Here is a 13,262-nt window from a genome sequence, read left to right on the forward strand (position 1 = left end):
TCATTAGCGAGACCTGCTTCCTGCTCACGGTCAATTATTAGCTGGTCATGCATCATTTACTGCTTCATGATAGACTCACTCTCATGAGCCAGAATGTCAACACATGCTAGTGCTAGCAAAACAACCTTTGCAGGGTACAACTGCTAATTGTTATCTTAAGTGGCCTATTTTTGTCTGGTTTTCCGGTAAAATATCTAAATGTAGTATAACTATAAATAGATTTATAATTATTTTCAGGAATATATTTTGAGTTTCTTTTTCCCTTGGTTTAAGCTTATACATTTTGAGAGATTTATGCTTCAAGCATTGTTTTCGTGAGAAAGCTAAAATACTGAAATGCCATTTAAGCTTATTCTTCTACTCAGACTTCTAGCTCGTCCTCATCCTATAACTACCAAACTTTAGGCCTTTAGACTGCTCTGACTTGCGTTACTATATCTTTTCTAACTGATCCGACTTTGGGAATTCCCGTATCGGACTTCCGAACAATCCCAAATTTCCATAGACTTTTATTGAGGAGGTCAAAACTTTTATACAATAACTCTAAAGGCCTGTTCACACCAAGGATAACTATAACGATAATGATAAAGATATAGTTCTAAAAATCGTTCTCAATATTAAAGAATATTAGAGTCGACACCGCATCTATATTGTTTCTCTGTGGCGTTATCGTTATAGTTGGAATCACTTTCATCAGTTTTTAATCCAGCTGATGAACGATAAAAACATTGACAGCCAATCAGAATCCATCCTGCTGTAACGAGCTCGAGCATTTAAAGCGACAGAAAAGCACACGCCTAGAATAAACTAAATGATATCATCCGCTGGAGTGGATGCTAATATAGTTATTTAATAACTATTCAGAGGCCTTTATAGAGTATTTAAGCTGTCTCTAGCAAAGCTTAAAAACTAGCCTAAGAAAACATACTAAAACATGCTAGTCATGTGTTAGTATGCTAGCAAAACCAAAACATGCTAACAATGTGATAAATCATGTTAGCAAACATGTTAAAACATTATCAATGTAGTAATTCTTTTTTATCTTGTTGAAGATTTATCCTCTGAAAACAGCCCTGTCATATAAAACACTACTGTTTAAAAGTTTTGGGTCAGTACTATTTATTTAAATATATTTTCAAATAAATGCTGTTCTTTTGAAATTTCTTTTAATACATTAAATGATACAGAAAAAATGTATCTCAGTTTCCATAAAGATATTAAGCGGCACAACTGTTTACAACATTGATAATAATAATAATATTAAATGTTTCTTGAGCATCAAATCAGCATATTAGAATGGTTTCTGAAGGATCGTGTGACACAGAAGACTGGAGTAATGATGCTGAAAGATCAGCTTTGCATCACAGGAATAAATTACATTATAAAATATGCTGAAATAGAAAACAGTTGTTTTGAATAATAATAATATTTTACTGTTTTACTGTCTTTTTGATCAAATAAATGCAGCCTTGGTGGGCATAAGAACATTATATTTCAGAAACATTAAAAATCTCACCGACCCCAAACTTTTGAATGCTGGTCTAAATTAAGCTCATCACAGATGCGGCTTATTGCGGAAAGCAGGTGCTTAACAAAAAAAAAATTCTATAAAACTTTTGTGTACATATACGGCTGCCATGATCAATAGAAATTCATCAAATGAAAAAGAAAAGAGCTTATACCCGGGCATCTGTCCAGAAGTGCGGTGTAGTCAAGCACACTTTCAGCATTTTAAAGATGCGATTGCAGTGGTTGAATGATGCTGTACAGACCCAGTATATCCAGCATACTGGAGTCCTTTAATGCGAGTCCATTTCTGAAGCTGTCAGTCAGCGTTTATAATCAGTGGTTGTTGTAGTACATGTGAAGATTTGTGTTTTCCTTGACGGCTGTACTGTTCTGGAAGTGGTGGTGTGCTTTTTCTCCGTCTGGTCCATCGTGGGACTGTCAGGTTTCCATACCTACCTGATCAGCTCCAATCAGACCACCAACGAAGATGTGAGTACCTCTCTTTATGCTTTATCTCCAGTATTCATTAATGAAATAAACATGTTGCTGTGGTTTCATAATAATACACCCAAAACTGCATTGATCATAATGACCTGAGAGGAGACAAAACCAGTCAATTTTGGACAAACAGGGTCCAATGACATTAATGTATTGGGCAGTCATGGCCTTATGGTTAGAGAGTCACACTGGTAACCCGAAGGTCGCGGTTTCGATTCTCAATACCGGCAGGAAATGACTGAGGTGTCCTTGAACGAGCATAGCCACCAATCGCTGTTAAAATTTACAATAATACATTTTTGAGAAAAAAAAAAATATATATATATATATGGGGGAAAATAATTATTTTCAAACCTCATTCTCTGTCTGAAATTATCTTTTTTAAGAGGCGGCTTCTTTAAGACTGGTCAGTAAACGACCACTGTTATGATTGGCTAACATCATTGCATAGGAAACAGTATCAACGGCCAATCGCTATTGCACACGAGTAAGTGTTTTAAAAACATTACCCATATAAAACCATCATTTACAGACAAAGCATTATGAAATCATTATGGTTTGTGATGCAGCTGCTGTCAGATCCAATACAGTCGGCTGCTTCATCTTTCAACACATTTTTGAAAGAGTTTAATTGCAAACTCTTCATTACATTGTGCCTCGATCTCTGTATAATATCAGTCTTTAAATGAAAGATATTTAAAGTGTACCTAAAATATACTTGCAATATTTCCCTTTTAACACAATCTAATATACAAGTATTTGATACACTGCTGATTTTGCAGGTTTTCCCACTTACAAAAGCATGTAGAAGTCTGTCATTTTTATCATAGGTACTGTTCAACTGTGAGTGACGGAATCTAAAATAAAAATCCAGAAAATCACATTGTATGATTTTTAAGTAATTTATTTGCATTTTATTGCATGACATGAGTATTTGATACATCAGAAAAGCAGACCTTAATATTTGGTACAGAAAACTTTGTTTGCAATTACAGAGATCATACGTTTCCTGTAGTTCTTGACCAGGTTTGCACACACTGAGGCAGGGATTCTGGCCCACTCCTCCATACAGACCTTCTCCAGATCCTTCAGGTTTCGGGGCTGTCGCTGGGCAAAACAGACTTTCAGCTCCCTCCCTTTTCTATTGGGTTCAGGTCTGGAGACTGGCTAGGCCACTCCAGGACCTTGAGATGCTTCTTACGGAGCCACTCCTTAGTTGCCCTGGCTGTGTGTTTCAGGTTGTTGTCATGCTGGAAGACCCAGCTACGACCCACCTTCAATGCTCTTACTGAGGGAAGGAGGTTGTTGGCCAAGATCTCGCGATACATGGCCCCATCCATCCTCCCCTCAATATGGTGGAGTCGTCCTGTCCCCTTTGCAGAAAAACATCCCCAAAGAATGATCCATGCTTCACGGTTGGGATGGTGTTCTTGGGGTTGTACTCATCCTTCTTCCTCCAAACACGACGAGTGGAGTTTAGACCAAAAAGCTCTATTTTTGTCTCATCAGACCACATGACCTTCTCCCATTCCTCCTCTGGATCATCCAGATGGTCATTGGCAAACTTCAGACGGGCCTGGACATGCGCTGGCTTGAGCAGGGGGACCTTGCGTGCGCTGCAGGATTTTAATCCATGATGGTGTAGTGTTACACTAATGGTTTTCTTTGAGACTGTGGTCCCAGCTCTCTTCAGGTCATTGACCAGGTCCTGCCGTGTAGTTCTGGGCTGATCCCTCACCTTCCTCATGATCATTGATGCCCCACGAGGTGATAATAATAATAATAATAATAATTTGTTATATTTATATAGCGCTTTTCTGGGTACTCAAATCGCTTTACATTGAAGGGGAAATCTCCTCAACCACCACCAATGTGCAGCACCACCTGGATGATGCGATGGCAGCCATATTGCGCCAGAACGCCCACCACACACCAGCTTACTGGTGGAGAGGAGACAGTGATGAAGCCAATCAGTACAGGTCCTTCTCAAAAAATTAGCATATTGTGATAAAGTTCATTATTTTCCATAATGTAATGATAAAAATTAAACTTTCATATATTTTAGATTCATTGCACACCAAGTGAAATATTTCAGGTCTTTTATTGTTTTAATACTGATGATTTTGGCATACAGCTCATGAAAACCCAAAATACCTGTCTAAAAAAAATAGCATATTTCATCCGACCAATAAAAGAAGTGTTTTTAATACAAAAAAAAAAAGTCAACCTTCAAATAATTATGTTCAGTTATGCACTCAATAGTCAATACTTGGTCGGGAATCCTTTTGCAGAAATGACTGCTTCAATGCGGCGTGGCATGGAGGCAATCAGCCTGTGGCACTGCTGAGGTGTTATGGAGGCCCAGGATGCTTCGATAGCGGCCTTAAGCTCATCCAGAGTGTTGGGTCTTGCGTCTTTCAACTTTCTCTTCACGATATCCCACAGATTCTCTATGGGGTTCAGGTCAGGAGAGTTGGCAGGCCAATTGAGCACAGTAATACCATGGTCAGTAAACCATTTACCAGTGGTTTTGGCACTGTGAGCAGGTGCCAGGTCGTGCTGAAAAATGAAATCTTCATCTCCATAAAGCTTTTCAGCAGATGGAAGCATGAAGTGCTCCAAAATATCCTGATAGGTAGCTGCATTGGCCCTGCCCTTGATAAAACACAGTGCACCAACACCAGCAGCTGACATGGCACCCCAGACCATCACTGACTGTGGGTACTTGACACTGGACATCAGGCATTTTGGCATTTCCTTCTCCCCAGTCTTCCTCCAGACTCTGGCACCATGATTTCCGAATGACATGCAACAGTCCAAGTGCTGCTTCTCTGTATCCCAGGTCAGGCGCTTCTGCCGCTGTTTCTGGTTCAAAAGTGGCTTGACCTGGGGAATGCGGCACCTGTAGCCCATTTCCTGCACACGCCTGGGCACGGTGGCTCTGGATGTTTCTACTCCAGACTCAGTCCACTGCTTCCGCAGGTCCCCCAAGGTCTGGAATCGGTCCTTCTCCACAATCTTCCTCAGGGTCCGGTCACCTCTTCTCGTTGTGCAGCGTTTTTTTGCCACACTTTTTCCTTCCCACAGACTTCCCACTGAGGTGCCTTGATACCGCACTCTGGGAACAGCCTATTTGTTCAGAAATTTCTTTCTGTGTCTTACCCTCTTGCTTGAGGGTGTCAATGATGGCCTTCTGGACAGCAGTCAGGTCGGCAGTCTTACCCATGATTGCGGTTTTGAGTAATGAAACAGGCTGGGAGTTTTTAAAAGCCTCAAGAATCTTTTGCAGTTGTTTAGAGTTAATTAGTTGATTCAGATGATTAGGTTAATAGCTCGTTTAGAGACCCTTTTCATGATATGCTAATTTTTTGAGATAGGAATTTTGGGTTTTCATGAGCTGTATGCCAAAATCATCAGTATTAAAACAATAAAAGACCTGAAATATTTCAGTTGGTGTGCAATGAATCTAAAATATATGAAAGTTTAATTTTTATCATTACATTATGGAAAATAATGAACTTTATCACAATATGCTAATTTTTTTAGAAGGACCTGTATATGGGGATGATTAGGAAGCCATGATGGACAGAGGTCAAGGGGAAAATTTTGTAAAAAATTTGGGATTTTTAATGACGCCAGAGAGTCAGGGCCTCGGTTTAACGTCTCATCCGAAGGACGGTGCTCTTTGACAGTATAGTGTCCCCGTCAGTATACTGGGGTGTTAGGACCCACACAGACCAGAGGGTGAGTGCCCCCTGCTGGCCTCACTAACACCTCTTCCAGCAGCAACCTGGTTTTCTCAGGAGGTCTCTCATCCCAGGAGGCTCACCCTGCTTAGCTTCAGTGGGCAACCAGTCTTGGGCTACCGGGTGATATGGCTGCTGGCAAAGGTGAAAGGTGAGATCTTGCATGGAGTCCCAGACCGAGGGAGATTGACCGTCATCTTGAACTACTTCCATTTTCTAATGATTGTGCCAACTGTTGTTGCCTTCTCACCAAGCTGCTTGCCTATTGTCCTGTAGCCCATCCCAGCCTTGTGCAGGTCTACAATTTTATCCCTGATGTCCTTACACAGCTCTCTGGTCTTGGCCATTGTGGAGAGGTTGGAGTCTGTTTGATTAAGTGTGTGGACAGGTGTCTTTTATACAGGTAACTGGTTCAAACGGGTGTAGTTAATACAGGTAATGAGTGGAGAACAGGAGGGCTTCTTAAAAGGTCTATGAGAGCCGGAGTTCTTACTGGTTGGTAGGTGATCAAATACTTATGTCATGCAATAAAATGCAAATTAATTACTTAAAAATCATACAATGTGATTTTCTGGATTTTTGTTTTAGATTCAGTCACTCACAGTTGAAGAGTACCTATGATCAAAATTACAGACTTCTTCATGCCTTGTAAGTGGGAAAACCTGCAAAATCAGCAGTGTATCAAATACTTGTTCTCCCCACTGTACAGTATATCTTTAGTTGTTCCAATTCGTTGTTCCAATTTAGCACTTTAAGTATACCAGTTTAGTATACCAAAAGTGCAATTGCAGGGTATTTATATTAAGTACATAAATATGTAAATGCATTTGTGGTAGACTTATACTAAAACGTATTTGAAATACATTTAATTTATGCTATTTTATTTTTCACTAGGGAAATATTTATGTCCTGTACATTTTCTCACTTACCCACCTGCAGGTTAATTTTGGACCCTGCATATAAAGTTTATTTAAATCTGTCCCTCTGGATATAAATCCAGATCAAACGAGACCCTGGTAAAGTTACACAAAGACAATTAATGAGGACTTCAAAAGACTTGGTTTTGAAGATCACTGGGTATTTCTCACCATAGCAAAAGATCCTTCTTTCCATCCTCACGCCGGTTCATCCCTGAGTTGATTAAGGCTGCCTGTCGTCTCTCTCAGTGTCTCGCTGTCTGCTCTGATGTTGGCAGCTTGTCCCTCTCAGCTACTGTAGTTCTCAACGGTCACATCACTGTTTCAGATCAAAGGTTCATGGTCATCCAAACGAGGCAAAGGCAACTACAACCCCTACAGCTACGGAAACTTCATCACCAACTGCTGCGCTGCACTGTGCGGACCTCTACCGCCGAGGTGAATACAACAACTAGGCTATTTTGTCGTATACTGTTTACTTCATACTGCACTGCATATACTGTACACTGGTTTTTGTTTTGTTTTTTTGACAGTATGCAGTGACCAACTTTTCTAAAAGTAGTATGCTATGTAGTGCCACTACACTAACAGCACTAACAGTGCCCTTCCACTTTTTCAATGGTTAATTCTGGAAGTATATTTTTCATTAATTTCTATCATAGGGATTAAAAATAAAAAGCATTAAAGCGTTCATTAAAGCATTATAAGCAGGGGTGCACATAACCGGTGCGCATGCTTGGTAAAAATGAACGATGCGCACCAGAAAACATGGAGGGAAGCGCTTTTAAGTACTAGCATGTTTGGGGACACTGACACGTTTACTTGCTGGAGAAGGATTTTTCTGGGAAGAAAAAGATCTCTGGGAAGATAGCAATCATGATTAGGGCAGCACGATAGAGCGTTTTAGCAGTTAGCAGAACGTTTTAGCATCAATATCGCGATGTGCGTATCCACAAAATAGTCACATCGCAGGATGTCATGCATGTATAGGGATCTTAGTTGATCGGTTTCGGTTCGGTAAATGTAAATGTTGATGGAAGATTAGTAGATTTTAAGAAATGTTGAATGGTGTTTTCTTGTTCAAACCTCACTGCCATAATTCAAGGATGTTATACTGGAGATGCTTGCCTGGACATTGCTATTTGGTTTCTAGGATGTTCTGGCTCAGATGTAGCTTAGGTTCATCATTGAATCACACATGAAGATTTTTTTAATGAAACCTTAAAGATTTTGGTCCCTCAACTGAATTTAATCAATGTTGATTCAGTGGGGTAAATGGTAAATGGACTGCATTTATATAGCACTTTCACAGACCTAATGGCCACCAAAGCACTTTACAATTTGCCTCACATTCACCCATTCACTCACTCACTCACTCATACACCGACGGCAACACTTTATTTCAATGGTCCACTTTCTATTCTACTGGTCCACTTTCTATTCTACTAACTATAAGAAACTTTGCAACTACATGTCAACTAACTCTCATTAGAGTATTCATAGACTGTAGTATACTGTTAGGTTGGGGTTCAAGTTAGTAGAATAAGTTGGCATGTAGTTGCATAGCTACTTATAGTCAGTAGAATGTCTGATGGGGAGCATCAAAATAAAGAGTTAGCAGATATTAAGCAGACATGCTAATACTCTAATGAGAGTAAGTTGACATGTAGTTGGAAAGTTACTTATAGTTAGTAGAATGTCTAAAATGAATAATCAAAATAGTACATAAATGGTAATCCAAGTCTTCTAAAGAGATATGATTGCTTTATATGATTTATAACATAATATATATATATATATATATATATACACACAGTGGGGGAAATAATGATTTAATCCCCTGCTGATTTTGTAAGTTTGCCCACTTACAAAGAAATGAAGGGTCTATAATTTTTATGGTAGGTTTATTTTAACGGATAGAGAGGTTTATTTTAACGGATAGAGACAGAATATCAACCAAAAAATCCAGAAAAACGCATTATATAAAGGTTGTAAATTGATTAGTATTTGATCGAGTGAAATAAGTATTTGATCCCCAACCAACCAGCAAGAATTCTGCATCCCACAGATTGGTTATGTGCCCATGTGGAACACAGATTAGCCCTGTCACTTTAAGAAAGTACTCCTAATGTCCTAATGTCAGTGGACACCTGTCCACAGAATCTTTATTTTCCATTACAACCTCTCCACCACCATGGGAGGGACCAAAGACCTGTCAAAGGAAGTCGGGGACCAGATTGTAGACCTGTGGAATGGGCTACAAGACCATCAGCAAGAAGAGACTTTTGTTGGTGTGATTATTCGGAAATGGAAAAAATACAAAATAACCATCAATCGCCCTCAGTCTGGAGCTCCATGCAAGATCTCGCCTCATGAGGTAAGGATGATCATGAGAAAGGTGAGGGATCAGCCCAGAACTACACAGGAGGAGCTTGTTAATGATCTCAAGGCAGTTGGGACCACAGTCACCAAGCAAACCATTGGTAACACACTACGCCGCAATGGATTAAAATCCTGCAGCGCCCGCAAGGTCCACCTGCTCAAGGCGGCATATGCACAGGCCCATCTGAAGTTTGCCAATGAACATTTAATGATTCAAAGAAGGCTTGGGAGAAAGTGCTGTGGTCAGATGAGACCAAAATTGAGCTTTTTGGCATCAACTCAACCCGTTGTGTTTGGAGGAAGAGAAATGCTGACTATGACCCCAAGAACACCATCCCTGCAGTCCAGAACGGCGGTGGAAACATTGTGCTCTGGGGCTGTTTCTCTGCTAAGGGTTCAGGACGACTTCACTGTATTGAGGGGCTGATGGATGGGGCCATGTACTGTAAAATCTTTCCTTCAGCCAGAAGACTGAGGATGGGTCTTCCAGCTTGAGAATGACCCAAAACATATCGCCCAGGCAACAAAGAAGTGGCACGTTAAGGTCCTATAGAACCTCCAGACCATAATCCTATAGAAAATCTTTTGAGGGAGCTGAAACTTCGAGTTGCAAAGCGACAGCCAAGAAACCTTAAGGATTTAGAGAGGATCTGTAAAGAGGAATGGACCAAAATCCCCCCTGAGATGTGTGCAAACCTGGTGACCAACTACAAGAAATGTCTTAACTCAGTACTTGTGGAGAAACCTTTTTTGGCAAGCACAAAGGCATGTTTTGTTTGGGGATCAAATACTTATTTCACTCAATTGCAAATCAATTTATAACCTTTATATTATGTGTTTTTTCTGGATTTTTTGGTTGATATTCTGTCTCTCTCCGTTAAAATTAACCTACCATAAAAATGATAGACCCTTCATTTTTGTAAGTGGGTGAACATACAAAATCAGCAGGGGATCAAATAATTATTTCCTCCCACTGTATATATGCATGTATGTGTATGTGTATATATATATATATATATATACACACACACACACACAGATTTAATTGGTTCAGAGTGCTTGACACGCAAGAACCAATGAGGATAAACAGCTCAATTCCAACACAATCTAATGGAAGTTCATAACTATTTTAGGTACTGGTGAATTGGTGGGTAATTTGTGTGAATTTGTACAATCTCATTTGTACAGTTTTGTCCGATCTGATACGTTGTCCTTTCTACATCCCTACAAAGCTTTGTGTTCTTTACATCAGTCATATCTCTGTATCAGAGAATTTAATTGCCAGTCGACAAAAAAAGTCCATTTCAAATTAGATAGTCATCAACTTCCATAGAAAATCATTATCCAGGCAAGATATCAGTCAAGCGATTCCTGCTGATCTTGTAAAAAGATTGGTGAACTCAGCAAGTTTCTCGCTCATTCATTTAAATATGAGAGGTAAAAACCAATGAGCATTCTCGCTCCAGGAAGTGCTAATATCTTAGATAACCGAGAAACGTTCCTGAATGGGTTCAGATGGTGCGTGAGGAGGCCTGCTGACGTCGAAACCTGCTCACTCACCCACACAAGAGTTCTGCTCGCCATTAATGAGTTTCTCATGAACACAAAGCAATAGTGGGCACAGCATCACTGGCTGCCATCTGCTCTGTGTGTGTGGGCATGTTGAGTTGGAGGAGGACTCCACACACACACGCACACACACACAGATTCTCTTCTCTCCGCCTCCTTTACCCACGTTCCCTGACTCACAGTTGGAATGTATCATCCACTTCCTTTCTCTTTGCAGTTTGATTGACAGAAGAGGTTTTGTGCTACCAGACACCCCGCAGCCCGCGGCCCAGACAAACGGCACCGGCGCCTGCCCCCCCAATCAGGTCCAGAGTCACATGGTAGGCCGCCGTACCCTGACCTGTGTGTGTGTGTGTGTGTGTGCGTCCAGTCTGCTGTACTTCAGCTGTTATAATGAAGCCATTTATGTTCAAACCATTTGAAGGTTTTAGCACAGCATTTGAAATATATAGTGGAGTCTAAAAGTCTGAGACCACACTGAAAGTCTGGAATTCAGTGTTTTACACACAGTTCCCAGCCTGAGTGCTACGATTGTTAAAGGGGGACACACTAAAAAGATCATATTCATTTTTCAAATAATGAAAAAGTACACTACCATTCAAAAGTATTGGGGCCGGTACATTTTTTAAAACGTTTTTGTTGTTTATTTTATCCAAAAATATTTTAGTATATTATTTAAACTTGATATATAAAATTTTAGAATATATATATATATTAGGGCTGTCAAACGATTAATCATGATTAATCGCATCCAAAATAAAAGTTTGTGTTTACATAATATATGTGTGTGTACTGTGTATAATTATTTTTAATACATAAATACCCACACATCCATGTATATTTAAGAAATATTTGCATGTATATACTGTATATAGACTGAATGTAGCCTATATATAATGTATATTTTTTACAAATATAAACATTTTATATATAAATAACATTTTTCTTAAATATATACATGTGTGCATTTATATACAAAATAATTATACACAGTACACACACATACACAGTACACACACATATATTATGTAAACACAAACTTTTATTTTGGATGCGATTAATCGTTTGACAGCCCATATATATATATATATATATATATATATATATATATATATATATATATATATCAAAATTTGTATATATATATATATATATATATAATTTAAAATAAATGTTTTTGGTCACTTTAGATTAGGGACCAATTCTTACTATTAACTAACTATTAACTATGACTTTTGCTTAATGAGCTCCTAATTACTGCTTATTAATAGTTAGTAAGGTAGTTGTTAAGTTTAGGTATTGTGTAGGATTAAGGGATATAGAATATGGTCTACATAGAAATAGAAAGTTCAGAAGAACAGCATTTATTTTAAATGATAATAAACAAATCTTTACAGTTTTCACTTCCACTTTTGTTCAATTTAATGCATATTTGCTTAATAAAAGTAGCCCATTATATCTTTAAAAACAATTCTGACCCCAAACAGTTGAATGCTAGTGTAATAAAAATACATTATTATTATTATTTATTTATATATATATATATATATATATATATACATATATATTTTATAATATATATATATATATATATATATATATATATATATATATATATATTAAATATATATATATATATATAATAACATTTGTTTATATATTTTTAATATATATATATATTACAAATATATAAACAAATGTTATTTATTATAAGTTATTAAAAAATTAATTATTTTCAACTCAAGCCTTTTTGTTATGCTGATTGTATGATTTGTAATGAAAATGAAATAAATATATTTTGCATTTTTAAATTAATACAAGCATTTTCATTAGTGGTCTCAGATTTTTGGACCCAACTGATTTGCTCAACCCAACTGTGTGTTCGGACATGAATCTCTCTCTCTCTTTTGGCTGCTTCGGATTATCCGCAAAGTGTATTTGGCACAGGTTTATGCCGGATGCCCTTCCTGATGCAAACCTCCCAATTTTCCACCTCAGTGGCTGGGATACTTATTTTGACATGAATCTACTCAACATAACACACTGATCATGAAACACCCGTGTTTTTGGCACAGGCGTGATCAGTGACGTAATTCTCTGATCCATTTATACATGCATTGACAGCAGCATTAATGTGATTTGGAGACGGTGTGGGATGGCGTGAACAGATCAGCGCTCATGAATACTGATGGCTCACTGTCTGGATTCAGTTTCATCAGCCATTGATTTGATGGCAATTATTCAATCCCTTGAGGGGTCCAGTGTTTGCGTTGATTAAGCTTTCAATTATAGATTTTAAAATGTATTTTTATAGCATAAATCTTTGTGACATTTTCTAAAATAATACTTCTATCTCTGGAAAGATTCATCCATCATCTGTAGAGAGGATTAGATGGGTGAATCTTACAAAAATCGACCCTGGTCACATTTCACCTTAATCATGAAGAAAATAATGTTCATTAATTGTGGCTTTACATTACAGCTAAACACACACACTACTGTTCAAAAGTTTGGGGCATTTCTAATTCCAATAAATTCTGTTCTTTTGAACTTTCTATTCATTGAAGGATCCTGAAAAATAAGTAATTTCCACAAAAATATTAGGCAGCAAAACTCCTCATTGATATTAATAAGAAATGTT

At 38.2% G+C, this 13,262-nt stretch overlaps 1 protein-coding gene across 2 annotated transcripts in view; it reads left to right on the forward strand.

Annotated features, from left to right (window-relative positions):
* Positions 1–13,262, forward strand: part of zdhhc14 (zinc finger DHHC-type palmitoyltransferase 14) — a 30,723-nt gene that overhangs the window by 16,049 nt on the left and 1,412 nt on the right. For both annotated transcript variants that reach the window (XM_056262632.1, XM_056262633.1), the window contains exons 6-8: positions 1,896–1,998; positions 6,999–7,108; positions 10,839–10,941. In XM_056262632.1, coding sequence (XP_056118607.1) covers positions 1,896–1,998; positions 6,999–7,108; positions 10,839–10,941 — 316 coding nt within the window. The remainder of the gene's footprint in view (positions 1–1,895; positions 1,999–6,998; positions 7,109–10,838; positions 10,942–13,262) is intronic.

This window comes from Rhinichthys klamathensis, unplaced genomic scaffold, assembly GCF_029890125.1.
Source record: "Rhinichthys klamathensis goyatoka isolate OS25496 unplaced genomic scaffold, OSU_Roscu_1.1 h1tg000196l_1, whole genome shotgun sequence".
NCBI classification, from domain to species: Eukaryota; Metazoa; Chordata; class Actinopteri; order Cypriniformes; family Leuciscidae; genus Rhinichthys; species Rhinichthys klamathensis.